At 45.7% G+C, this 25,593-nt stretch overlaps 1 protein-coding gene across 1 annotated transcript in view; it reads right to left on the bottom strand.

The window, feature by feature from the left end:
- The window catches only part of mmp23bb (matrix metallopeptidase 23bb), a 45,635-nt gene extending 20,445 nt beyond the window's left edge, over window positions 1-25,190 (bottom strand). Inside the window, exons 1-7 of the mRNA XM_034165454.1 lie at window positions 25,095-25,190; window positions 16,982-17,082; window positions 14,584-14,723; window positions 13,375-13,542; window positions 11,214-11,378; window positions 5,205-5,315; window positions 4,937-5,063 (exon numbers count right to left, since the gene is read on the bottom strand). Coding sequence (XP_034021345.1) covers window positions 4,937-5,063; window positions 5,205-5,315; window positions 11,214-11,378; window positions 13,375-13,542; window positions 14,584-14,723; window positions 16,982-17,082; window positions 25,095-25,190 — 908 coding nt within the window. The remainder of the gene's footprint in view (window positions 1-4,936; window positions 5,064-5,204; window positions 5,316-11,213; window positions 11,379-13,374; window positions 13,543-14,583; window positions 14,724-16,981; window positions 17,083-25,094) is intronic.
- Window positions 25,191-25,593: the final 403 nt, after the last annotated feature.

Raw genomic sequence — 25,593 nt, 5'->3', positions numbered from 1 at the left:
GAATTTTTAACAGAAGCTGTTAGAGACTGGCACCTGGAAACTATTCGAAAAATTTATCTGGCTTTCGGTGAAAATTTTACGGGCTTCACAGAGAATAAGGTCTGTTAGTACAGCTTTAAGGACGCTCAGCGTGCCGCACTCCGAGCTGCGACGACACGGCACAAGCCACCGGACCATTTCTGAGCTGATGGCTCTGTGGATACGAGACCGTCGTGTGCTCTTTCTCTGGTTATCACAAGAGCTGGACATCAGCCATTTTCCGGCAGATTTCACTTTTAACAAGAGATTTTGTCATGGAAAGCCGCACGGAGGCTTCGCGCGTCACGACCGATTCGTTTTGGAAGCGAGACAAAGGAACACCTCCGTTTCGGCGTGTCAGAGGACAAGTTTGGACACGTCTATCTCGGCTTTCAATGCTTACCAGTCCAGTAAGTATCAGTGAAATTGTGGAGAGCTGGAAAATTCTGATGGAAAAAACCTCAAATCATTCCGCCATTTCCAGACAATGAAAATCCGACGACGGGGTGGGACCACTCCTTCCACAAGGCGTGCTCACAGGCGAATGACGTCACCGACAGGCGTGGAAAAACTCACGCATGCGCACGAGGGGTTCAAGCTTGTCTGATGTGAAAACATATGAATCAAATCCATATAGTTAAAAAAAAAAAAAAAAGGTACGATACTTTATGGACAGACCTCGTAGATGTTTTAAGGCTGTAAAACCCCTCAATACACACTTGATACGCCAGATTTGGCGCAGCTCTGCACAGCAGACAGGAGGGCAGTGTGAGTGGCCTGCTGCTGCGTTTACCGAGCCCGCAGACTCAGTAAGCGCATTGGAGGCAGTGAGAGCAATTGCGGTGATGCTGACCGGTGCCGCGAACGGCCCGCCTGATAAGGACGCAGAACACAATGCGCTGTTTAAAAAAAAGCATACAAAATTGCACAAAAAAATCCGCGAAACTGCGAGGCCGCGAAAGGTGAACCGGGACCACTGTACTCAGTCTTGCTCCTACTAACTTTCATTCACCTTCTCTCCAGAGCATATCTCCACCTCGCCAGGCTAGACTCAACCTGCTCTCTACTCTCACTACAGATCACCATGTAATAATAATAATAACCATTATTTAATAAAATCCCACTGAGATCGACGCCTCTTTTACAAGGGGGACCTGGCCAAGAAAGGCAGCAGCACACGTCACAATAGACTGGTTAACATCATCAAAAGAACATTATTGACAAATAAAATATGTCATCTGCAAACATCATAGTCCATGGAGACTCCTGTCCAGTATTTTGGTTCCAGACAAATGAGATTAACATTATGGAGTGACCAGCCCAATCCCAGGACCTTAATCCAACAAAAAAGCTGTGGGGTGACATCAAAAATACGGTTTCTGAGGCAAAACCAAGAAATGCAGAGGAACTGTGGACTGTAGTCCAAAGGACCTGGACTGGAAAACCTGTACACAGGGGACAGAAGCTGGTCGACTCCAACAAAACAGAGATGTGAAGTAAGTCAGAGGAAACAGTGTTTATGCGACTATTCGAGTCAAGTCTCTCTCACACACACACACACACACACACACACCTTCAACCGCTTAGTCCAATCAAGGGTCGCGGGGAGCTAGAGCCTATCCCAGCAGTCATAGAGCGTGAGGTGGGGTACACCCAGGACAGGACGCCAGTCTGTCACAGGGCCACAAACAAACAAACACACTCACACCCACTTGCACACCTAGGGACAATTTAAAGATTCCAATCTACCTAACCCGCATATCTTTGGATGCTGTTGTGAAAGTGTAGTGACACGGACCCACAACAGGGGGCGTAAATGAACGGACAATGAAAGAGTCAAATATGAACACTTTACTGTTGTGAAAAGCACAACTAAACACAGCAGATTACAGAATATGTACAACAGTCAATTAGCAAAGGTGACGTGTGGGCAGGCTCGAGGATAGAGGACGTCTGTCCTGAGAAGAACCGGAACCACAGGATTTCCTCCGCCACCGAACCTGGAGAATACTGGAGCCGCCAAATCCCGAACACCCCAGGTGGCCACTGTCTCTGCGTGTCGGATCTGGTACTGCTGGCGAGGAGCAGAGACAATCAGATGTGGGTGTGTGAACACCCAGTAACAACAACGGTGGGAATTCCACCTCCACGTCTAACACACACTCGTGCAGTGTCTGAGGAACCACTTATCTGGATATGCAGGCTGAGAAGGTTACCTCCTAAGGTAGACGATATCTCGGCAACGAGGTGGAGATGACATCCGGTCTTTATGGAGTGGGATGATGAAGTGTAGATGGGTGACAGCTGTCAAGAGATAATGAGTGACAGCTGTCACCCCCGGCTGTGTCCGTGGCGGCAGTGCCCTCTCGTGCCTGAAGCCCACACTTCAGGCAGGGCGCCCTCTGGTGGTGGGCCAGCAGTACCTCCTCTTCTGGCGGCCCACACAACAGATGTGGGAGGAAACCGGAGCACCCAGAGGAAACCCACGCAAACACAGGGAGTTCATGCAAATTCCACACAGAAAGGCCACAGGTGGGAATTGAACCCATGACCTTCTCGCTGTAAGGCAACAGTGCTAACCACTAAGCCACTGTGCTGCCTCGAGTCAAGTCAACTTTGCCAATTCTGCAGTGCAAACACAGACATATTGACAATGACTATTCAGTTACTCTCAGTCTCCCAGACAGCATAGAATATAAATCTTTGAATAGGGCAGAGAGCAGAATGTGGTCAGTGAGGTACCTGGTGGTGGCAGCAAACTGAGCTGTGAGTCAAGATCACAGAAGATGTCAGTATCAGGGGGCAGGATCCAGAGTTTGTGTGTGAGGAGGGCAGCAAGAGGAGGAAGAGCAGGGAGGGAGCCATGCGCTGTGACAGCCTGGTGAGTGTAACTGTCCCTCAGTCGGCTGGACCTGGACCGAGACTCTGCAGTCTCCTCCGTGATGGCAACAGGCTGAAGAGGCAGTTTAATAGGTGAGTGGGATGTCCCGCGATGCAGATGGCCTTGCGGGTGAGGCAGGTGCTGTATATGTCTTGGGGGGAGAGGTGCCTGTGATCTTCTCAGCTGCTCTCATGATGCACTGAAGGGTCCTGTGGCAGGATACAGTGCAGGCGCCGTACCACACCATGATGCAGCTTGATAGGACGCTTTCAATTGTGCCCCTGTAGAAGGTGCACATGATGGGGGGTGGGGCCCTAGCACTTCCTAATTTTGGAAGGAAGCAGAGGCGTTGGTGGGCGTTCTTGGCCAGTGATGTGGCATTGATGGTCCAGGAGAGATCCTGTGTGATGAACACTCCCAAGAACCTAGTGCTGCTCACCCTCTCCACAGCAGCATTGTTGATGGTCGGGCTGCTGACCTGCACTGCCTGTGGTCTCCCTGACAGAAAGTCCAGCAGCCAGCTGCACAGTGAGACGTTCAGTCCCAGCCAGCTTAGTTTGACTGTTGGGGGGTGATTGTGTTGAACGCTGAGCTGAAGTCGATCAACAGCATTCTGACATATGAGTCTTTATTGTCTAGATGTGTGAGGGCGGATGGCATCCTCGATCGAGCAACTGGACCAATATGTGAACTGGAAGGGGTCCGGGGGGGGGGCACAGACTTGATGTGCTTCATGACTCGCTGTTCAAAGCACTTCATGAGGATGGGATGGGGGTGAGTGTAGATGGACTGAAGCTGGAGGGTGGGGCCTTCTTTGGAACTGGGATGATGGTGGGTGAGGACATCTGCTAGTTGTCCTGCACAGTTCCTCAGACCATGGGAAGGTATGCTGTCAGGACCAGAAGCGTTGCGAGTGTTGATCCTGCTGAGTGTTCTTCTAACACTGTCCACAAGCGGTATGATCATCTGTTCACCTGGGGGGGTGAGCAAAGAACGCATTCAGCTCATTCAGCAAAGTGGTGGAGCTGTCACGGGTATGCAGTGGGGACTTGTAATCCACCACAGGTTGTGTGACTCTGTGCTGTCACTGAAGCGGTGGACTATCCTCCTGGCCCTCTCTGATGCTGCGTGACCGGTTGACCCTTGGTGTACTCAGGCCGACCTGGCCTCCTGCTTTGAACGCAGCATTCCAAGACTTCAGAAGCCTGTAGCCCTCTCTCTCTCCTGTCAGCCACGGCTTCTGATTGGCTCAAACGGTGACGGTCTTGAGGGCCGTTACATCATCAGTGCATGTGGTGATGTAGGCAGTGACCGAGTCTGTGCACTGCTGGAGGTCGATGGTGGAGTTGTGGGAGGCAGCTTGCTTGAACCCCTGCCAGTCCTGCAGTGCCTCTACGGACCCCTCTGGCCACACTCGGACCTCTTTCTGAACCGGTTTGGTGACTGTAACGGGAGGTCTGCACGCTGAGACACCATGGTGAGCGAGCGAGAAGCCTCTGGAAGCTCTCCTCTGGAGGTGTAGACGTGATCCACGGTGTTCTACGTGCTGTTGTACTTTAGGAAACAGAGTCTCTGGGATTATGGGGTTAAAGTCTGGTGGGGGGGGGGGGGGGCTGTCTGCTGCTCACTGATTCACAGGAAAGATCAATAAATCTTCAAGGATTTCTCACTTCATATAGTAAATGAGTTTATAAAGGAAAACACACAAACTGCAGGTTTTTTAAACCTCTTAGGATTTCTTTGTCCTCACTTTCTGTAAAGTAATAACTTTGATCCATTTTTCCTCATGTTTTGATTTGAGTGTTCACGGTGTATCTGTGTGTGTGGAAATAAAAGATGTTAGAAGGATTTTGAGCTTTTTAAACACACTGATGTCATTTTCAACTAGAGTTTGTGAAAAATAGCTGCATAAATAAACGGTTATGGTTTGGAGATGAGACACAGTGAAAGAAATCAAAGTCCACACGTGTGCACTAAACAGACTTCATCCCATTCACATTCTGGAAGCTGACAGACTTCAATGCTCTGAGTCCTGACCTCACTTTTGGTGGGGACCTGGAGTGTTTGGTTCCACAGCGGAAGCCCACCACCTTTCCTCGGGGAACCATCTTGACCTTGACATTGGACGGAGGTGGCGTTGGTGTAGCAACCATTTCCAGGGGCTCTGAAAAGAAAAGATAACAGCACCGGTCAGAAGGATGCTCACCTGTCTCGAGTGTCAAAGCAGAGGACGAGGCACATGGACAGTAAAAACACCTTGTAACTGTTTAAAGTTTGTGATTCTCGTTGAGAACTCACAACTCACCGTAGCAAAGGTCACAGCGCTGAGGACAGTTCTTCTTCATGAAGGACTTCCTCCTCTCACAGAACCCGAGGCGAGCCCACGGATCACAAACCCGTTTTTTATCCAGACAGCCTGGAACACAAAGAAGATGAGGTTCTGTCTCTTAAGGAACAGCAAACCCAACCTCCTCTTTTGGCTTCACTTTGACGCTTTGTCAGTTTAAATCAAAACAAACAGAGCTTCTTGTTTTTAGAGCAACCTGGAATTAAGAGTCTTCAAATGAAAACTGGGAAACACCCAACATGATGCAATGTTCATTCATTTTCAGCTGCTTATCCAGGTCGGTGGCAGCAGGGCCAAGCAGCTCATCCCACACGTCCCTGCCCTTGGCCAAGTTCTGTAGCTCTTCCCAAGGGATTCCGAGGCATTCCCAAACCATCTGGGAAATATAATCCCTCCAGTGTGTCCTGGGTCTTCCCCTGGGCCTCCCCCAGTTGGATGTGACTGGAACACCTCCCTAGAGAGACGACCAGGGGACATCCTCACCAAGTGCCCGAACCAGCTCAACTGGCTCCCTTCAATGTGAAGAAGTAGTGGCTCTAGTCGGAGTCCCTCCTGGATAGTCGAGCTTCTCACCCCGTCCAGATACCTGATGGAGGAATCTCATTTTTGCCTCTTGTATCTGCAATCTTATACTATCGGTCATTACCGAAAGTTCATGACCACAGGTGAGGATAGGAGAGTAAGTCAACTGGTAAATTGAGAGCCTTATCTTCTGGTTCAACTCCTTCACCAGAATGGCATGGTACAACATCTGTTAACACCAGACTCTGCCACAATCTGTCTCTCCATCTCCTGCTCCAACTTACCCCCACTCATGAACAAGACCCAGAGATACTTAAACTCCCCCCCCCCCCCACCCACCCCCAAGCCAAAGGGGGCAATCCACCATTTTCTGACAGAGGTCCATGGTCTCAGATTTGGAGATGCTGATCCTCCTCCCAGTCACTTCACACTCAAGAGAATTGAAAACAGCCATTTCTCTTTGGACAAATCAGGGGACGATACAAGAAGATTGAGGGTGACCCACAATATCTTTTGGACTTCCGTTAAATTCCTCATTTAGAAACATAAGGAGTGTGATGCTGCTGAATGAGTCAGACTTCCTAAAGACCTGATCTCAGTTTCATGGATATGCATCCTGGAAGGTCACATGGGTGCTTCCAGAAAACCTCCCGGTGGACACAGAGGCTCCATGTACATAAATGTGAGGAATAAGCAAAGAATGTCAAAGTTTGTAATGAAAAAAATTTCAAACTTTCTTGAAAATTCCACCAAAGTTTTGACAGTCATGGCACAATCACAGAATAGCCCAGGTCATGACCCACGACCCCTACAGTCTCGTCAAGGTTTCAAACTGTGACCTTCTGCGATATACATCCATGAAAGTGAAAACAGGATGCAAGTTTGTGAAGCGCTCAGGACACAGTGAGCAGAATTTGTAGATTCTCTCGACACGATCACACATTTGTGCGGGATTAAAGGGAGTCGTGTTCCCCATGTTTGATTTATTCCCAAGTGGCCCATTCCATGGAAAGTGGTCCTGGATCTAAAAATATAAAGTGCTTCCTTCTTCTATGAAATAATTATTTTGGAATGCCAGATATCCAAATCATCCAGAAAAACCCATCTGGATCATGTGGGATAGTTTTCAGTGGTATTTTCTGCTGCTGACATTGACTTACCCAATTTCAACAGCACATTATGGCATCTAAATACCATTTCATTCATGAAAATACTCTCATGTTTACATTTTCTCTGGCAGAAATACATATAAACTAGAAAAAAAGAGCATTTTCTAAAGCCTCATGGACTTCACATTGCGACAAGGCAAGTATGAAGTCATGCACAATGGAGGTGTAACACACGTAATATGAAATATAAAAAATATTTTTCCATAGGATTCCACAAATTTAGACCAGGTTCTCCAAATTTAGGATTTAAAGTAAGATTTCAGACAACTTTATTGATCCCAAAAAAGGCAATTACGTTTACACTCCAATTACCACAGACAAGATACAGCAATTAGTCCACAATTATTACTTGTTTACCTTAATAATGGCACACATCAGAATTAAAGACAACACATATACATTTGACATTGTTTATGTGTACTAAACTTGAAGTAGTCCGTCATTCGAATTGAGGCAAAGTGGGTGAAGGCTGCAGTAGGAGGGGCTCGCGCCGCCCAGCCTGGGGGTTGAAGGCTGCAGCAGTAAAAACTGTGCTGCCTTCGAGGTGGCAGGGAGGAAGCCAGGGTGAGGGGAGTGGAGAGACATGGGGGGGGGGGTAATAGGGATGGAGGGAGGGAGACATGCGTCGTGTGCAGATGAGTTAAATTTCTGTCAATTTTTGTCCATGTGTGGGTGTAAAGTCTGACAGTTTCTGTCCGTGTGTGTGTAAAGTGTGATGTTGTTCGGCAACAGCAGGCTGGAGGGAGGGGGATAGATGAGAAGGGAGAGCCGAATTCCTTCACCAAGGCTGTAGATCCTTCTGGGGGAAGAACAGGGAATATGGCCTTCAGGGGCTAATAAGACTAGAGTCCAAATTTATGAAGAATATTCTCCGGTCCTCAGCAACATATTCCTTTGCAATGCAGCGTAAATGCTCCAACATGGTATCCATTTTGCGTTTGAGTTCAAGAGTTCAATGCAGTCTGAGATTACACAGCCTTGCCCATCTCATTAATCATGACGGACTGATGAGGGGACAAAATTCTGGAAGCAGCTGTCTTGCTAATATTCCTGTGGGTCAGGGCAGCGCACAAACCAATCAGCACTAAACCTCCCACCATAAAAGTGAATAGAAATAAATCCTCAACATCTTCCACAGAGAGTGGAGCCACATGTCACACTCCTTTTCTCTCAGGCATCAAGAGCATAGCCCGCTGGGTAGGTTCCATCAGGGCACGCAGGGTCCCCAACCCTGATCCCCTTGTCAAAAAAAATGGTGTCAATAGCCTTGAGAGACCAGCTGATCAATTCCATGGTTAATCCCAATCTTAATTTGAAGAATTCACAGTCTGGTGAAGCTGGGACTTTGAAGGTCGGAGCAGAGATAGAGAACAGATAGGAGGAGAGGAGAGGGGAGGAATGTGACCGTCCTTGCCGGAGTCCCAAGCTGTCTGAATACATCATCAAGATGTAACTTACAGATGTAACTTCAGGACCATTCAGATGACAACCTTGTTAATTTGGGAGTATGACATAACTGAAAACCTGTAACACATGTAATGGTACGTGTGTTACACTGAATGTTACGTGCGTTAGATGCAGTAACACCCCATAAAAGCCATACCAAAACATTGTTCTTTCTTTCTATACATTGGAATATTCTCAAATCTTTTCTAAGTAAGGAAAGAAGTTCATGTCTACAGCAGACCTTTATCAGGTGAAAAAACGATGTTCAGTGCTTCATTTCTAGATTTACTTTATTAAAAAAAACCTTCTCATCATTTGTCAACAGCAACCATGTCATCTGGTACTGGTGGATCAGTCTGACCCAGCATATTTTCAGGCCTGTGATCAATGGCATCTACTTGCAATGGCCAAGCCCAGTTGCCCTTCCTTGTAGGTTTCATCACCAATACCCTTGTGTCATCATCAATGATCTGACTCACGTCACCGGGGAAGGTGCACCCATCAAACCTTACAAGAACCCAGTCACCAACTTTCAATCCATTCTTTTGTTGGTATAATACAGAAACCAGTGGTTCATTGTCTATGTCAGTATGAAACAAGTTACATATTGAACCATCTGTATACCTAATAACATGAACTTTGCTACCAGGGGCATCCAGAACCCAGGACCACAGCTTCTCCCTCTCAACAAACTCAGATATTTCAGACTGGGGAATGTGCATAACCTTGACCTCAGGCATACATTTCTGGCCTACATCACTAAAATATTTGGCAGACTGCACATTGGGACCCGAGCTCATCGCCTTTCTCCTGACATTTGACTTGGCTGCCACACCGATGCCATCAACGACACCTTTCCTATGACAAGTACCAAAGTACTTCCTTGTAACTTCCCAGTAGATCGTTCAGCGCCTCCTGACTGTTACTAACCCGTTACATACATATAACAAATTTTGTTGTTTTATACCTATAATGGATTTTGTCCATTTTATTAAAATAATGAATTCTGTCTGTTTTATACAAATAATGGATTTTGATTATAACGGACAAAATTTGCTGGTCCACCTGAATCCATTATATGCAAGTTTTACTATATAAATCTGAAAATAGTTTCTCTCTATTGTGGCCAGGATTCTGTACAACAGCAAGTCTTCCACTAACCTTTAGAATGGTTTCTGAATGAATCTCTGTGAAGTCATATACAGGTTGACTGGAAACCGGGTGCAAAAGTCACCAAAAGGGCATGTTCATTGTTGAACATTTCAAGTCCAAAAACAAAAGTGTGAGATAACTGCTAGAAAATAAAGGAAACTTTGCTCCTTTCAGACATGTAACACATGTAACTTTTTTGTAACGTGTAATGTTGTATTTCACTTGATAAAGTTCTCTGAAGTCAGATTTTCTTAATTCCACTTCTGCATCCAAATAGCAGTGATTACATACAGTAAAATTATTGCAAACTTCAGAAAATACCAGAGCAGACTTCACAGAACTTTCACTGTTTTGAAAATTTTGTCATTTCTTTAAATCGCCTGAATGTAACACACATAACACAACTTAAACCATGCCTGAAAAAAAAAACGCTGAAGACTAGAATTTTTTTCCACGTGCTAAATTGTTCAGTATTCATGTTGTAACATATCAGTAAGGAAAGTCTGCAAATGAACATGACAGTAACACAGCTACAGAAAGTTGAACAAGTGAGTCCAAACTGTAAGACACATAACGTGGAATGAGCCAAGTTTGGCTGAGCCTTGAGGATGACTCTGAAGCACCAAACTATCCAGCGTGGTCTTGCTGAGGGGGAGCGGGGCTCTGTGTGTGTTTGACCAGTGGGTGGAATTTAGGACTCAAAGTGCTTCAGTGGTAACTGAATTCATGAAAATTCAGTAAGGTACATCTTATATATTATATTCCAATTCTAAGGTGGAACTATGCCAGTATACAAAGGTATATCTAAATTTCTAAAAAGGAAGAGTAAAATAGAAGAGTAGAAAAGAGTAGAGTAGAGCCACTTAGGTGCCTGGTCTTGAGAACCAGTGATGGTAGGTTGAAAAGCTTTTTTATCGCATAGGAACTCTCCCTACACACCCAAGCAGCTCAAGAAAAAGATATATATAATATATTAAGTAATAAGACATAAGAAGGAGAAGATTGTTATCAAACACAAAGGAACCAACTATTTTGTAAGCTACGATGAATGTTGCTAAGGCCGGCTAGATAAGCTAACGTTAGCTGTTAGGTATAACTAATAAGCGAAGTGCGCAACTCATCTGCGCATGCGTGGGTCAAACGGGGGCAAAAATCCCAACTACCAAACTCACACCGCTCTCACTGAATTTCGTATACAGTAGCGTTAGCGGACTGTAAAAGTTAAGGCTTACAGGGATTGTTTCAAAGGCTTTAAGCCTTAAGCGACGCATACTATAATGGCAGGGGCGCATTGTGCTGTTTTCACATGCTCGAACGGAATTTATAGGCTTGAAAGTTGGGTGAAAACACACAATTGCAAAGCTCCACTGAGTCCACACAAAGACGGAAAGAAGAAGAAATGTGGTTGTAAACCTCTGTTCATTCTACACAATTTCCCCACAGAAAAGAACGATCCAGACTGACGCAAAAGACGGACTAAAATTGTAAGTTTCTTGCACACATTTATTTTGTCAATATCCTGATCAGAGGTGATGTTGCTATGGTGATGTGATGTTTATGCCTTCTATCTGATTACCAACGTGATCAGTGTTTGGGGCGTCAACATACCCGACTGCCAATGAGAAGATGCAGTCTGATCTAAACATTAGAGGTACAGACAGGAAATGGACATTTTTACCGTAGAGCTGCTGGATGCCCCACACGTCATCCTGGGCGATGTTCCTCTGACCCGTGTAGGTGGCATTGGGGTGCATCAGGGCCTGAGGGTCTCTAGAGTGCCAAAGACCTAAAGCGTGGCCGATTTCATGAGCAGCCACCTGAACCAGGTCGTTGAGCCAGACTCCTGCAGACACACAAAAACTGACGTCTGTGCCGGCGCCCCCCAGAGGACCCAAACAACACACAACATTTGCTTTAGGAGGTCTGGGAATGAGACAAGGCCACACAAGCAGGAAGAACAGGAAGTACAGTCGGGCTCTGTGCCAACACTGAGAGCGAGAGTCATGTGACCAAAACTCAGTCTCTGAGTCCACTGTAGAGGACAGAGACAAACTGTCTCAAGCATCTCATGTCCTGGTTTTTTAACATGATCGGAAACACATGCTCACTACACACACGTCAGATCCATAAGTATTTGGACACAAACTTTTTATAACGTCACCTGAAACAGTCCAGATGTTCTCACAGAGTCGACTTTCAGCTTTAACACACAGAGTTTAATAAGAATATCACATTAAACATCTTCAGGGACAAACTAAATATCAGCAGAAACATATCAGCAGAAACTTCAGCTTTTGTCTGTTACATCAGCAAGTTACAGGGCATGACGATGGAGCGGAACAGAGAAGGATTTTCATACAGCAAAACCCATCAAATCTAGGCTCAAGTTGTTACGTTAAAAAAAATTACACTGGATTTAGCTGTGCAGATTTCTGATGTGAAGAGGATTATTTTTATTTGTATTCATTTTTTAAATACAGCTAGCACACGGGGTCGCTGCAACCTTCAAGGGGACGGACTGGAGTCACTGCGACCTTCAAGGGGACAGACCGGAGTCGCCATGACCTTTAACAGGACCAAGTGGAGTCGCTGCAACCTTCAACAGGACCAACCAGAGTCGCTGCAACCTTCAACAGGACCAACCAGAGTCGCTGCAACCTTCAACGGGACCAACCAGAATTGCCGTAACCTTTAATGAGACCGGCCAGAGTTGCCATGACCTTCAACGGGACTGACTGGAGTCAATGTGACCTTTAACAGGACCAACTGGACTTGCCGCTACCTTTAACAAGACCAACTGGACTCACCGCGACCTTTAACAGGACCAACCGGACTCACCGCGACCTTTAACAAGACCAACTGGACTCACCGCGACCTTTAACAGGACCAACCGGACTCACCGCGACCTTTAACAGGACCAACCGGAGTCGCTGCAACCTTCAACGGGACCAACCAGAGTTGCCCTAACCTTTAATGAGAGTAACCGGAGTCGCCGTGACCTTTAGTGGGACCGACCAGAGTCACTGCAACCTTTAACAGGACCAACCAGTATTGCTGTAACTTTTAACGAGACCGACTGGACTCACCCCAACCTTTAATGGGACCAACCGGGTTTGACGTGACCTTCAACGGGACCGACCGGAGTCACTGCGACCTTTAACGGGACCAACCAGGGTTCGGCGACCTTTAATGGCACAGACCAAAGTCGCTATGACCTTTAACGGGACTGACCAAAGTCGCCGCAATCTTTAAAAGGACTGACCGGCATCGAAGTAAACTTTAACAGGACCAACCAGACTCGCTGTAAGCTTTAATGGGAAAGCCAGAATGCTTGAACAGAAAGCATTTGATGAACCTGTGCAGATGCAGACAGCAGGACTTTATGTGACACATCCCTCTGAGTGAGCTCCTGAAAAGCACCTCAGGAAGCACAGAGCACCTTTCTGAAAAGTTCAAGTTAAAGAGCTCCATGTGGCCAAAAGCGGAGTGCTGTGGCAAGATGAAAAATTCAGTTCGCTGACTGGTGATGTGTTTTGGGAATGTACACGCAAGCCTATAAATAAAACTGCCAGGGTCACACGTTTATAACAGGGTCGGTCACATTTCCAGAAACACATATTATCATTATTATTATTCGGGGTGTGGGACCAGTCGGGTTGCCAGAAACAATTTTCTAATTAGTCTTATTTATAAAATGCAATGACAAGATGAAAGAAAAAACAAAGCCAAAGAAAATTTTGTTTTAATTTATCTGATTTAGTTTTAGGTATTGTTCATATGGAAAGACACTAAAACCAGTTAGATCCAGACCAGACTTTTAAGCACTGATTCTTTGGTACCTTGCTTCCAGCTGAACCTGGACTTGCCGAGGATCCAGAACTCATGGTTGTCAAAGTGAATCTCCCCACGGGGGGGCAGGAAGGCATGAGCCAGCTCCCCGTTCAGCCCGTCGAAACAGGGGTGCAGAGGAGACCCCCAGCAGTCAGTGTGGTTGAAGGTGTAGAAACCTAAGACACAAAGAACGTCAAGTCAAAAAGCCACCTCCCACCCACGAAAACTGACAACCAGCCAAAAACAAAGGAGGCCCTTCGGTTCTCCTTGATGTTTCAGTGTGTCCCGAACCACAGCCATTAAACCCCAACACAGCACTGAAAACACAAAAACACACCCTGACACATAATATGATACATACTGTATATCCATGTACTTTATTATACGCAGTTCAGCACTGTATGACATCATCCCTAGCAGACTGGGGAGCTCAAAGGTAAAAGTGCTGAAGTACCACTCAAAAGACTGGAGTTCCCCTCCCGCTGAAACAACCCATCTGTGTCCTGAAGTAAAGTGCCTCATCCACATTGTTCCGGTCCACCCAGTGTTGAACAGCCACCAGCCCCAGCTGGCAAAGTAACCTGTGACGGACTGTCAATAAATACATCACTACATCATGGGCACTGAACCACCCCCTCCCCACCACCACCATACAACCACAGATGTGTGTGCTCCCCCACCACGAGCATGTCCGGGCCTGACAGTCGTGGCAATCCCTCAGTGACGAGGAAGATTGTCTCTTGATCGATTCCTGAATGGGGTTTCAACATTCAGGGTCAAGTTACAGATGCCTGTACATGGGTATGTTGAACGTGGGAATGTTGAGGCACACTGACAAACACACGGTCCTTCACAGATCCTTAGCCTGGTCTGATGGCTGGGAAATCCCAGATGAACGGGGATGTGATCCGCCGTTGAGGACTTCTTCTTTCACCACCCAGCCAGATCAGAAAATCACTAAAGGTCCTTGGGCAACGTCCTTAATCCCCCAGTTGCTCCCAGTGTGCAGTTGAACATCTTGCATGACAGCACCCCGACATCAGTGTGTGAGAGTGTGTGTGAATGAATGGAACGCGTCACGGTAAAGTGCTTTGAGCTTCTGAGTCACATTCAGGCAACCAGTGTGTGCCCTCAGACCCAATCTGGTTTATCTCGTATGGGATCCAAACGAGTAAAAGCACAGCATTTTTTTTTCTTTAACTCTCTTCTGTTCCTACCGATGGTGATGTCAGCAGAGGCACTGCCTTCGGTGACCTCGGTGAAGGTGAGCGGGGAGACGTCGCTCCACTTGGTGAAGGCGATGCTGATGGCCTTCCTTGTGTCCGCCACGTTCAGAGTGTTTGAGAAGTGTGTGATCCTGAGGGACAGACAGACAGACACGCAGTGACTCCACAGGAACAGCAGGTGTCATTGTAACACCTCCTTTATACACAGCGTTTGTACTGTGTCCATAATATGACGATGCGCCATCTTGTGGTCAAGACAAAGAAATGCATTTCTTTACAGAGGCCGCTTCAAATTCACAAATTAATGCCGTGTTCACCACGGACGCCACACGAGCGACGGCAGCGACAGGTTGCCATGTAATCCCTATGGAAGGCAGCGTCGTGGCGCCACAAAAGTTCAAGCCACGCAGTGCGACACGATGGACGCGAATGAAGCGATTTTAAGCAATTGGCGCATTTGTGGTGCGATATTGCGTCGTGTTGCCCTCTTGCCCAAGTTGAAAAATCTAAACTTTTTCGTCTTGTCGCGCCGCGATGACCAATCAGGGACTGGATATGTAGTGACGTGGATATGTTTGGAGTTTATGCTTGATGTGGACATGTCCTGTCCCTTTTGTCCTTTATTTCACAATTATGACAGAGTTTAAAGGGAGAGAGAGCAGCAGCACCACAGCAGCAGCCAGTTTTATTTTTTCACGTGCGCGCACGAATGAATCATCCGTGAAGATAATTTTATTAATTACACAGACGTATAATAAAACAAATGGTGACTGGTTTATAACACAATTATGACAGAGTTGGAGAGGAGAGTGAGGAACTGCAGTGGCAGCCAGTTTTTTTTTTTTAATTGCTCACATGTGCTCGCGCGAACGGGACAGGAGGTCCTCAAACTGGGTCCTGGAGAGGCGGAAGTACCATTGAAAGCGGCTGTCATCTAGACGCAGCTCCTGCAGCAAATAATGAAACTCCCCAAATTGGGAACGTCTCATGAGGATGTTGTGAATGCAGGGACGGCGCCGCTGGTTGCGTTTGTCAGCTTTCCACAACAAATACGAGGTCTGTTAGAAAAGTATCAGACCTTTTTATTTTTTGCAAAAACCTGATGGATTTAAATCACGTGTGCTTGCATGAGCAAACCTTGAACCTTCGTGCGCATGCATGAACTTTTTCACGCCTGTCGATTGCGTCATTTCCTGGTAAGCAGCCTTTGTGTGAGGTGTGTGTCGTGCGCTCGGCGTTTTTTCATTCCAAGGAAAAAGACGGAGCGACTGGAGCAGCGCCGCATCAAATTTTGCCAGAAACTGGGCGACAGCCAGGTGGAAACCATTCGGATTATTCAGACGGCTTTCGGTGACGATCCTCTGGGCATCACACAGATTAAGGAGCGGTACAACCGGTTTAAAGATGTCCGCACAACGGTGGAGAGCGTGCCGCGCTCCGGTCGGCCATCAACGTGCTGAAATGACCAGATCATTTCCAAAGTGAATGCAGTGGTGATGTGGGACCGTCATGTGACTATCCGAGAAATTGCGGAAGAGGTGGACATCAGCACTTTTTCGGCACATTCCATTGTGAAGATTTGGCCATGAAATTGGCGGTGAAATTCGTGCCGAAGCTGACGGAGCAAAAGCGCCTCCGTGTCGGAAGTCTCACATGACATGTTGGACTCCGAAAAATGATGCCCACCTCTTCCACAATTTCTCAGACAGTCACACGACTGAAAAGTCACCGAAAGCCGTCTGAATCATCCGAATGGTTTCCACCTGGCTGTCGCCCAGTTTCTGGCAAAATTTAATGCATGGACATGAATGTCCATGTCAAGCAACTGAAGCCACAGATCTAGCGTGTTCGCTTTCAAATGTTAGCTTCCTAGCACACAGCGCATCAGTGTTTCCAAAATCAAAACGTTCAACTCATTCAACGCACTTGAGGCAAATTCATAACTGGAAAAAAGGAGGGAGGAGCTTCACACTCGATCGGACAGATCGGAGGCTTCCATAGAAATGAACAGCGAAACAGCTGTCATGGCTACGCACACTCACGCTACGTGGAAAGGAGTTGTAACCGCCAGCAACCACTGTTCTTGCTGCAGGTTTGCCATCTTTCAGAAACGCAAAACGTGTCTGCTGTAAAACCGATCACAGTTTGATCCACCGTGGTGTTAAACGGTCTTTCCGCTCGTCCACCACGTAGTTCTGACTGGAGACAGAACAGCCTCTCCAATCATCGCAGTTGAAGCCTGGAGCTCCTTCAGAGCTGTCATGAGTGTCTTGATGGCTTCCTTCACCAGTCTCATGTAGTGTGTCACAGACAGGAACAAGATGACTTCTACAGTTTCTTCAGAGACTTTGTACAGCTGGTTATTGAGGACTAAAGACGGCGTCTCTACCTGTAGGTGATGTTATGATGTGTCCACTTCTGTCCCAGAGGGTTGATGGCGTAGCGTTTGCTCCGCGATCCCAACGGCTCTGTCCCACTGCAGCCAGCAACCTACAGACAAAATACTGGAGACAGTAACTTTAACACTCAACATCCAAACAATCTTGAAAATGTTCCAATCACATGGTGCAGTACCAGGTGGTGCCAGCAGGCTGTGCTCCAACTTCACAGCATCGTACTATAAGGATGTATGTATACAACAACACCCCCCCCCCACACACACACACACATATAATCCCTCCCACATACAACACACCCACACAGATAATCCCTCCCACATACAACACACCCACACAGATAATCCCTCCCACATACACTCCCCCACACACATAATCCCCCCACACACATATAATCCCTCCCACATAAATCCCCCACACAGATAATCCCTCCCACATACAACACACCCACACAGATAATCCCTCCCACATACACTCCCCCACACACATAATCCCCCCACACACATATAATCCCTCCCACATAAATCCCCCACACAGATAATCCCTCCCACATACAACTCACCCACACATATAATCCCTCCCACATACAACACACCCACACAGATAATCCCTCCCACATACAACACACCCACACAGATAATCCCTCCCACATACACTCCCCCACACACAATATCCCCCCACACACATATAATCCCTCCCACATAAATCCCCCACACAGATAATCCCTCCCACATACAACACACCCACACAGATAATCCCTCCCACATACACTCCCCCACACACATAATCCCCCCACACACATATAATCCCTCCCACATACAACCCCCAACACACATACAACTCACCCACACAGATAATCCCTCCCACATACAACGCACCCACACAGATAATCCCTCCCACATACAACGCACCCACACAGAGAATCCCTCCCACATACAACTCACCCACACAGATAATCCCTCCCACATACAACACACCCACACAGATAATCCCTCCCACATACACTCCCCCACACACATAATCCCCCCACACACATGTAATCCCTCCCACATACAACACACCCACACAGATAATCCCTCCCACATACACTCCCCCACACACATAATCCCCCCACACACATGTAATCCCTCCCACATACAACTCACCCACACAGATAATCCCTTGCCTATACAACTCCAACACACACAATCCCTCCCACATTCAACTCCCCCCACAAAAAATCCCTCCCACATACAACGCACCCACATAGATAATCAATTCAATTCAGTTCAATTCAATTTTATTTATATAGCGCCAAATCACAACAAACAGTTGCCCCAAGGCGCTTTATATTGTAAGGTAAAAGCCATACAATAATTACAGAAAAACCCCAATGGTCAAAACGACCCCCTGTGAGCAAGCACTTGGCTACAGTGGGAAGGAAAAACTCCCTTTTAACAGGAAGAAACCTGAAGAAGGGGAGCAGAGATCGATCACTAATGATTAAATGCAGAGTGGTGCATACAGAGCAAAAAGAGAAAGAAACACTCAGTGCATCATGGGAACCCCCCAGCAGTCTAAGTCTATAGCAGCATAACTAAGGGATGGTTCAGGGTCACCTGATCCAGCCCTAACTATAAGCTTTAGCAAAAAGGAAAGTTTTAAGCCTAATCTTAAAAGTAGAGAGGGTGTCGGTCTCCCTGATCTGAATTGGGAGCTGGTTCCACAGGAGAGGAGCCTGAAAGCTGAAGGCTCTGCCTCCCATTCTACTCTTACAAACCCTAGGAACTATAAGTAAGCCTGCAGTCTGAGAGTGAAGCGCTCTATTGGGGTGATATGGTACTACGAGGTCCCTAAGATAAGATGGGACCTGATTATTCAAAACCTTATAAATAAGAAGAAGAATTTTAAATTCTATTCTAGAATTAACAGGAAGCCAATGAAGAGAGGCCAATATGGGTGAGATATGCTCTCTCCTTCTAGTCCCCGTCAGTACTCTGAGCTGCAGCATTTTGAATTAACTGAAGGCTTTTTAGGGACTTTTAGGACAACCTGATAATAATGAATTACAATAGTCCAGCCTAGAGGAAATAAATGCATGAATTAGTTTTTCAGCATCACTCTGAGACAAGACCTTTCTAATTTTAGAGATATTGTGTAAATGCAAAAAAGCAGTCTTACATATTTGTTTAATATGCGCTTTGAATGACATATCCTGATCAAAAATGACTCCAAGATTTCTCACCGAGTCCACTGTCTGAGGCCATAAGAAGATCATTTGTAACCTTCACTAATGCTGTTTCTGTACTATGATGAATTCTAAAACCTGACTGAAACTCTTCAAATAGACCATTCCTCTGCAGATGATCAGTTAGCTGTTTTACAACTACCCTTTCAAGAATTTTTGAGAGAAAAGGAAGGTTGGAGATGGCCTATAATTAGCTAAGATAGCTGGGTCAAGTGATGGCTTTTAAGTGATGGTTTAATTACTGCCACCTTAAAGCCGTGTGGTACATAGCCAACTAATAAGATAGATTGATCATATTTAAGATCGAAGCCTTAAATAATGGTAAGGCTTCCTTGAGCAGCCTGGTAGGAATGGGGTCTAATAGACATGTTGATGGTTTGGATGAAGTAACTAATGAAAATAACTCAGACAGAACAATCGGAGAGAAGAGTCTAACCAAATACCGGCATCACTGAAAGCAGCAAAGATAACGATACGTCTTGGGATGGTTATGAGTAATTTTTTCTCTAATAGTTAAAATTTTATTAGCAAAGAAAGTCATGAAGTCATTACTAGTTAAAGTTAAAGGAATACTCGGTTCAATAGAGCTCTGACTCTTTGTCAGCCCTGGCTACAGTGCTGAAAAGAAACCTGGGGTTGTTCTTATTTTCTTCAATTAGTGATGAGTAGTAAGATGTCCTAGCTTTACGGAGGGCTTTTTTTATAGAGCAACAGACTCTTTTTCCAGGCTAAGTGAAGATCTTCTAAATTAGTGAGACGCCATTTCCTCTCCAACTTACGGGTTATCTGCTTTAAGCTGCGAGTTTGTGAGTTATACCACGGAGTCAGGCACTTCTGATTTAAAGCTCTCTTTTTCAGAGGAGCTACAGCATCCAAAGTTGTCTTCAATGAGGATGTAAAACTACTGACGAGATACTCTATCTCACTTACAGAGTTTAGGTAGCTACTCTGCACTGTGTTGGTAGATGGCATTAGAGAACATAAAGAAGGAATCATATCCTTAAACCTAGTTACAGCGCTTTCTGAAAGACTTCTAGTGTAATGAAACTTATTCCCCACTGCTGGGTAGTCCATCAGAGTAAATGTAATTGTTATTAAGAAATGATCAGACAGAAGGGAGATTTCAGGGAATACTGTTAAGTCTTCAATTTCCATACCATAAGTCAGAACAAGATCTAAGATATGATTTAAGTGGTGGGTGGACTCATTTACATTTTGAGCATTTGAGAGAGCCTTGAAGACGACCCAAGGTCTGGGCGGCCTGCAACAGCCACAACCCAGAAAAAACATTGACCTTGTTCATGAAATGGTGATGGATGACAGACGATCGACAATTAATCAGCTAGCAGATGCTGTGGGAATATCCTGTGAGAGAATTGAACACATTCTGCATGAAGAACTTGGAATGTCAAAGGTGTCAGCTCGGTGGGTGCCACGTCTTCTGATGCCTGATCAGAAACGCACCAGGCTATAGTCATGTCAAAGGCAAACTTGGTGCAATTTGAAGAGGATCCAGCCAATTACATGGAACGTTTTCTTACCCATGATGAGTGTTGGGTTAACCACTTTGAACCAGAGACAAAAAAACAATCAATGCAGTGGAAACACCCAAGGTCACCACCTCCAAAGAAGGCCAAGGTTGTTTCGTCTGCGGGGAAGGTCATGGTTTCAGTTTTCTGGGATGCCAAGGGCATTGTGTTCGTAGACTATCTTGAAAAGGGACAAACCATAAATGGACAGTACTATTCTAACCTACTGAGACAGTTACGCGAGGCTATCAAAAAGAAGCGACCAGGAAAGCTGACGAAAGGGGTGCTGTTCCATCAAGACAATGCCCCAGCTCACAAGTCAACAGTGGCCATGGCTACTATCCATGAGTGTGGATTCGAACTGGTAGATCACCCACCATACTTCCCTGACTTGGCACCCTCGGACTTTCATCTGTTCCCAAACCTGAAAATAAAACTTGGCTGGGAAGCACTATCGGAGCAATGATGAGGTGATGGCTGCCGTTGAGGACTATTTTGACTCAAGATGAAAGCTTCTATGCCAAGGGAATCGAAGCACTCAAGCACCGCTGGAAGAAGTGTGTGGAGTTACGTCACATAGGGCTTGGGCCCAGTTGCAGAACCCCGATCACCCTCACCACTGTGAACCGTGAACCGGTTTTCTGCCTTGTTTATGGCTGTTGTTAGTCCTTTGAGCCCACAGGTGACTTCCACTCCTATCTCCAGGCTGAAATGCCGAGGTTTAGTGATAGGCGATTCCATCACCTGCAAAGTCAGGTTACAGACACCGGCTGACGTTAAATGTATTCCTGGTGCCACAGTTCCCAACAATGCCTCTCATCTTAGGGTGCTGACCTGCAGAAGGGTAGACAGACAATGGAACATGACACTAGATACAGTCACATTGTTATTCACGTCGACGCCAGTGATATTAGAATGAAGCCCTCTGAGGTCACAAAAATGGATAATAGAGAGGACTTCTGACCTTGCCATAAAGATGTGTCAGAATCAATGAATAGCCTCTGCCCACCCCCGCCCCCTGCCCCCGAGGTAGTGATGAGGCATTTAGCAGGCTGACATTGTTAAATAGGTGGCTGGCGCAATTTTGTAGACAGCAAGGCTTTAGCTTTATTGATAACTGGCCTTCGTTCTGGGGCCACCGTGGCTTGCTGATCCCGGATGGCCTCCACCCTACTGGGGAAGGTGCCACCATCTTGTCTATGAACATAATAGAGGGAGGGTAACAACAGGATTTTAGAGCAGGCCACGGAGCAGGTGATTAGAGACCCTACAAGGCTTATGACGAATGTGGTGTGGAATCCATTAGCTTAGTGGGGAAATTAGTGCGGAAAATCTAGTATGGTGATAGTGCAGTTTATCTGCCAGGGAAGGAAATTCATCAAGTTGAGACTGTGACCTGTTTCCGCAGACGTGTCCATAAAAATCAGAGGGATATACTTTGCAAACTTAATACCCATTACTACATTGGATGACACTGAAATTAAGGATGGCCGCTGGCTGTTCCAGCAATATCAAATATTTTGTGTCTGTGACCTACAACCTGCACAAAATGTCTCAAACCTAAGCCCACTACCAGGCATCTTATATATGCTACTCTGGAACTACCCCTAAATTCAAACAGTCCAACTGCCAACCCCACTGAGGTCCTTAGTCTGGGTCTCACTAACATAAGATCACTGTCCTCAAAATCATTGCTAATGATCTAATTATGGATCATCACTTAGATATGATTAGGTTATGTGAAACCTGTTGCAGGTATGCTGAGATATGCTAAACCTAATGTTTTCTCTATTTTCTTCTTGAAAAAAAAAAAAAAAAATCCAAGAAGTCCTGTGCTGAAAAGGGAGAATGACTAACAGGTGGCCATCCATGAATGGGAAATGCTAGTGTCAAACAAAAACTTTGAGTTATGCTTGTTTTTATTGATCAAAACAGAATAATAGGTAGCCAGTAGTGCATGTCTATAATCTAAAATACTGTAGCATCTCGCCATGCAAGGCGGAACACCTCTAATTTGGAACTACGCCATTTCCGTTCCAGACTTCTAGCCTTCGGCCTATGGTCACACAAGTAACCAGTGAACCAAGGCAACTGTGCCTTGGGAGGGCATGGCCCTAAAAGAGGAGGTGCAATCTTATCAAGTGTAGTTTTGAGTGCTGAATTTAAACTATCCACAAGGCTGTCTACTGATTTAGCGTTCTCCAAACTTTAAGTTAAAATTTCAGGTAGTCTAGATTCAAGTTCAGTCATAGTTGAGGGTTTGATAGAGTAATAATAGTTATAGCTGCAGTAATAGAGAAGGTTGTTGCTCCAGTAAACGTGGCAACGTAAATGTAAACCTGATAAGTGAGTGATCAGAGACCACTGATGCAAGAGGCAAAATGTCAATATTTGTGCGAGAACCAAATCCAGGGTATCTCCACTAATGTGTATCGACTCCCAAATGCATTTCTGAAGTCCTAATGCATCCACAGTTTCCATAAATGATTTGCAGAGGGGATCAGAAGGCTTATTTATATGAACGTTAAAGTCACCAATAATCAGAATGTTATCTGCACTAGTTGACAAGTTAGAGATGAACGCACCAAATTCATCTAAGAATTCAGAATATGGGCCAGGGGGCCTATAAACAGTGACAAAGTAATACGGCTGATTTTTATTCTTCTGACCTTGGCAATGCATAGCATCATGATCAGAGCAGAGAATCAGATGCTCAGACAAGTTATATTTGTGTCCCCCAACAGCTAATAAGCTAAACCTAGATTTATAAATAAGAGCAACACCCCCGCCTTGCTTCACATCACGAGGAACGTGACTAAATGTATATGTTGGTGGGCAGGCCTCATTCAAAGGAAGCAGAGTTGTGGGTTTGAGCCAGGTTCACAATACCCAATCATATCTAAGTGATGATCCATAATTAGATCATTAATCAACAGAGAGTTTGAGGACAATGATCTGATGTTAATGAGACCCAGGATAAGGACATCAGTGGGGATGACAGTCTGACTGTTTGGAACCCAGCAAAGCAAGCCCAGATTCAGATAGCGCCACTGGTGCAGATCAATCCGGTGAAGATTGGATTGCGCCTGACTGATTTGATTTCCGCCTGATTCTGTTTTTTCTCTCTGTTTGAGGTGCAGCTCCATCCAGAGATGGGAGTGTGTGTCTTTTTCTGCAGGCCTCCCGTCATGTGCACCAGCATGTATTTCCTGTATATTTGTTCTGTAATTTGTGTCTGTATCATGGCCCAAGCAGAGGGTCGCACCTCTGAGTCTGGTCTGCTTGAGATTTGTTCCTCAAATCATCAGAGGGAGTTTTTTCTTACCACTGCTACTCTGGGGGTTAGTAAGGTTAGCCCTTACTCGTGCGAAGCACCTTGAGGCAACTTTGTTGTGATTTGGCGCTATATAAATGAAATAAATAAATAAAAAGGTAGGCTTGGAAACAGGTTAAGACCTGAGCAGCAAACTGGAGCACCTTTAACTTTTGACCCCTGAACAAACTGAAATTGACCAGAACATTTAGTCTCAGACAGTCCAAACTAGACCTTTATCATCAGACAAATAAGGTTTATTTTTAAGTACTGACCCTGACCTGCCTATAGGGGTCACCCTGTGGGCCGCGGCACACTGAGGCCAGATGTCAGTGTCATTTAGTCCACCTAAAGCCAGTTTGGCCTGGTGACTGATGAGAACAGACAATTGGAGTGAAACCACTTTAAATCAATTTTGAACCAAAGATCAGCTGTTTTTGAATTAGTTTTAATTCAAGAGCTCTAAACCAGCTGATTTTAATTTGCTACATTAAGTGCAGAAATTTTTGAACCATGGGTCTTTTTAAAATTTGTTTGTTTTTTATGTTTTCTGACAAACTGTGAGGATTTTTGGAATTTTCTGGACTGAAGGACGGACTGATGTCGCAGGAGGACTGACCAAGGAGAGACTGAATGGACGCACATGTTTACAAACCCTTTGGAGAGGATGGAGGTGGTGTGGGCGGAGCCTGAGTCTGAGACGTGGCCTCAGACGTGTTTTTGTCTCTCGTGTGTCTGTCAGCCACATGTGAGATCTGCTTCACTGTGTGTGCATGTCTGCCTGTGCAGACATGCACACACAGTTCACACTGTGCTTCTAAGTGACAATAACCCAACTACGACTGAGGAGGGGCGGAGCCTGTGTGACCACCCCGTCTGTGCGTCTTCACAAGCCTTTGTCCAGATCCATGGTCCTCTAGTTGGGGAAGAGCAGATAAGAGTTTAGGATCCAAACCGAGCTGAGGATTTCTGCTTTGATCCACATTATGACATCACAAACACCTGTGGAAGATAAAAGCAGTCTGCTGAGACCTGACGGATGTGCTCAGTCTGAGCTCATCCAGTTTAAAGAGCCAAGGTGACCTCAGCTTCACTTCTTTCTGGGTCTGCGTGACTCGCCACCGTGAACACATTCCTCCTTTTTTCCCGCCACAGAGGAACGTGCCAGTGAGGCATCATAAAGCATTTGTTTATAAAGCGCTGCCACTAAACCTGAAATAGTTTCCTCGACACTGGAATGATGTTATAAAGTTTAAAAAAACTTAATAAAAGTGCAAAAGTGCTCACTCTGATGGACGTCCTGCTCCAAAACGGTTTCAAAGTCGCTGAGTTGATTTTAACGGCACATCAATCAATCAATCAATCAATTTTATTTATATAGCGCCAAATCACAACAAACAGTTGCCCCAAGGCGCTTTATATTTTAAGGCAAGGCCATACAATAATTACAGAAAAACCCCAACGGTCAAAACGACCCCCTGTGAGCAAGCACTTGGCTACAGTGGGAAGGAAAAATTCCCTTTTAACAGGAAGAAA

This window comes from Thalassophryne amazonica, unplaced genomic scaffold (genome assembly GCF_902500255.1).
Source record: "Thalassophryne amazonica unplaced genomic scaffold, fThaAma1.1, whole genome shotgun sequence".
Classification (NCBI taxonomy): domain Eukaryota; kingdom Metazoa; phylum Chordata; class Actinopteri; order Batrachoidiformes; family Batrachoididae; genus Thalassophryne; species Thalassophryne amazonica.
Note: the sequence above shows the minus strand (reverse complement) of the source record. Positions and strands in the feature narration are given on the sequence as shown.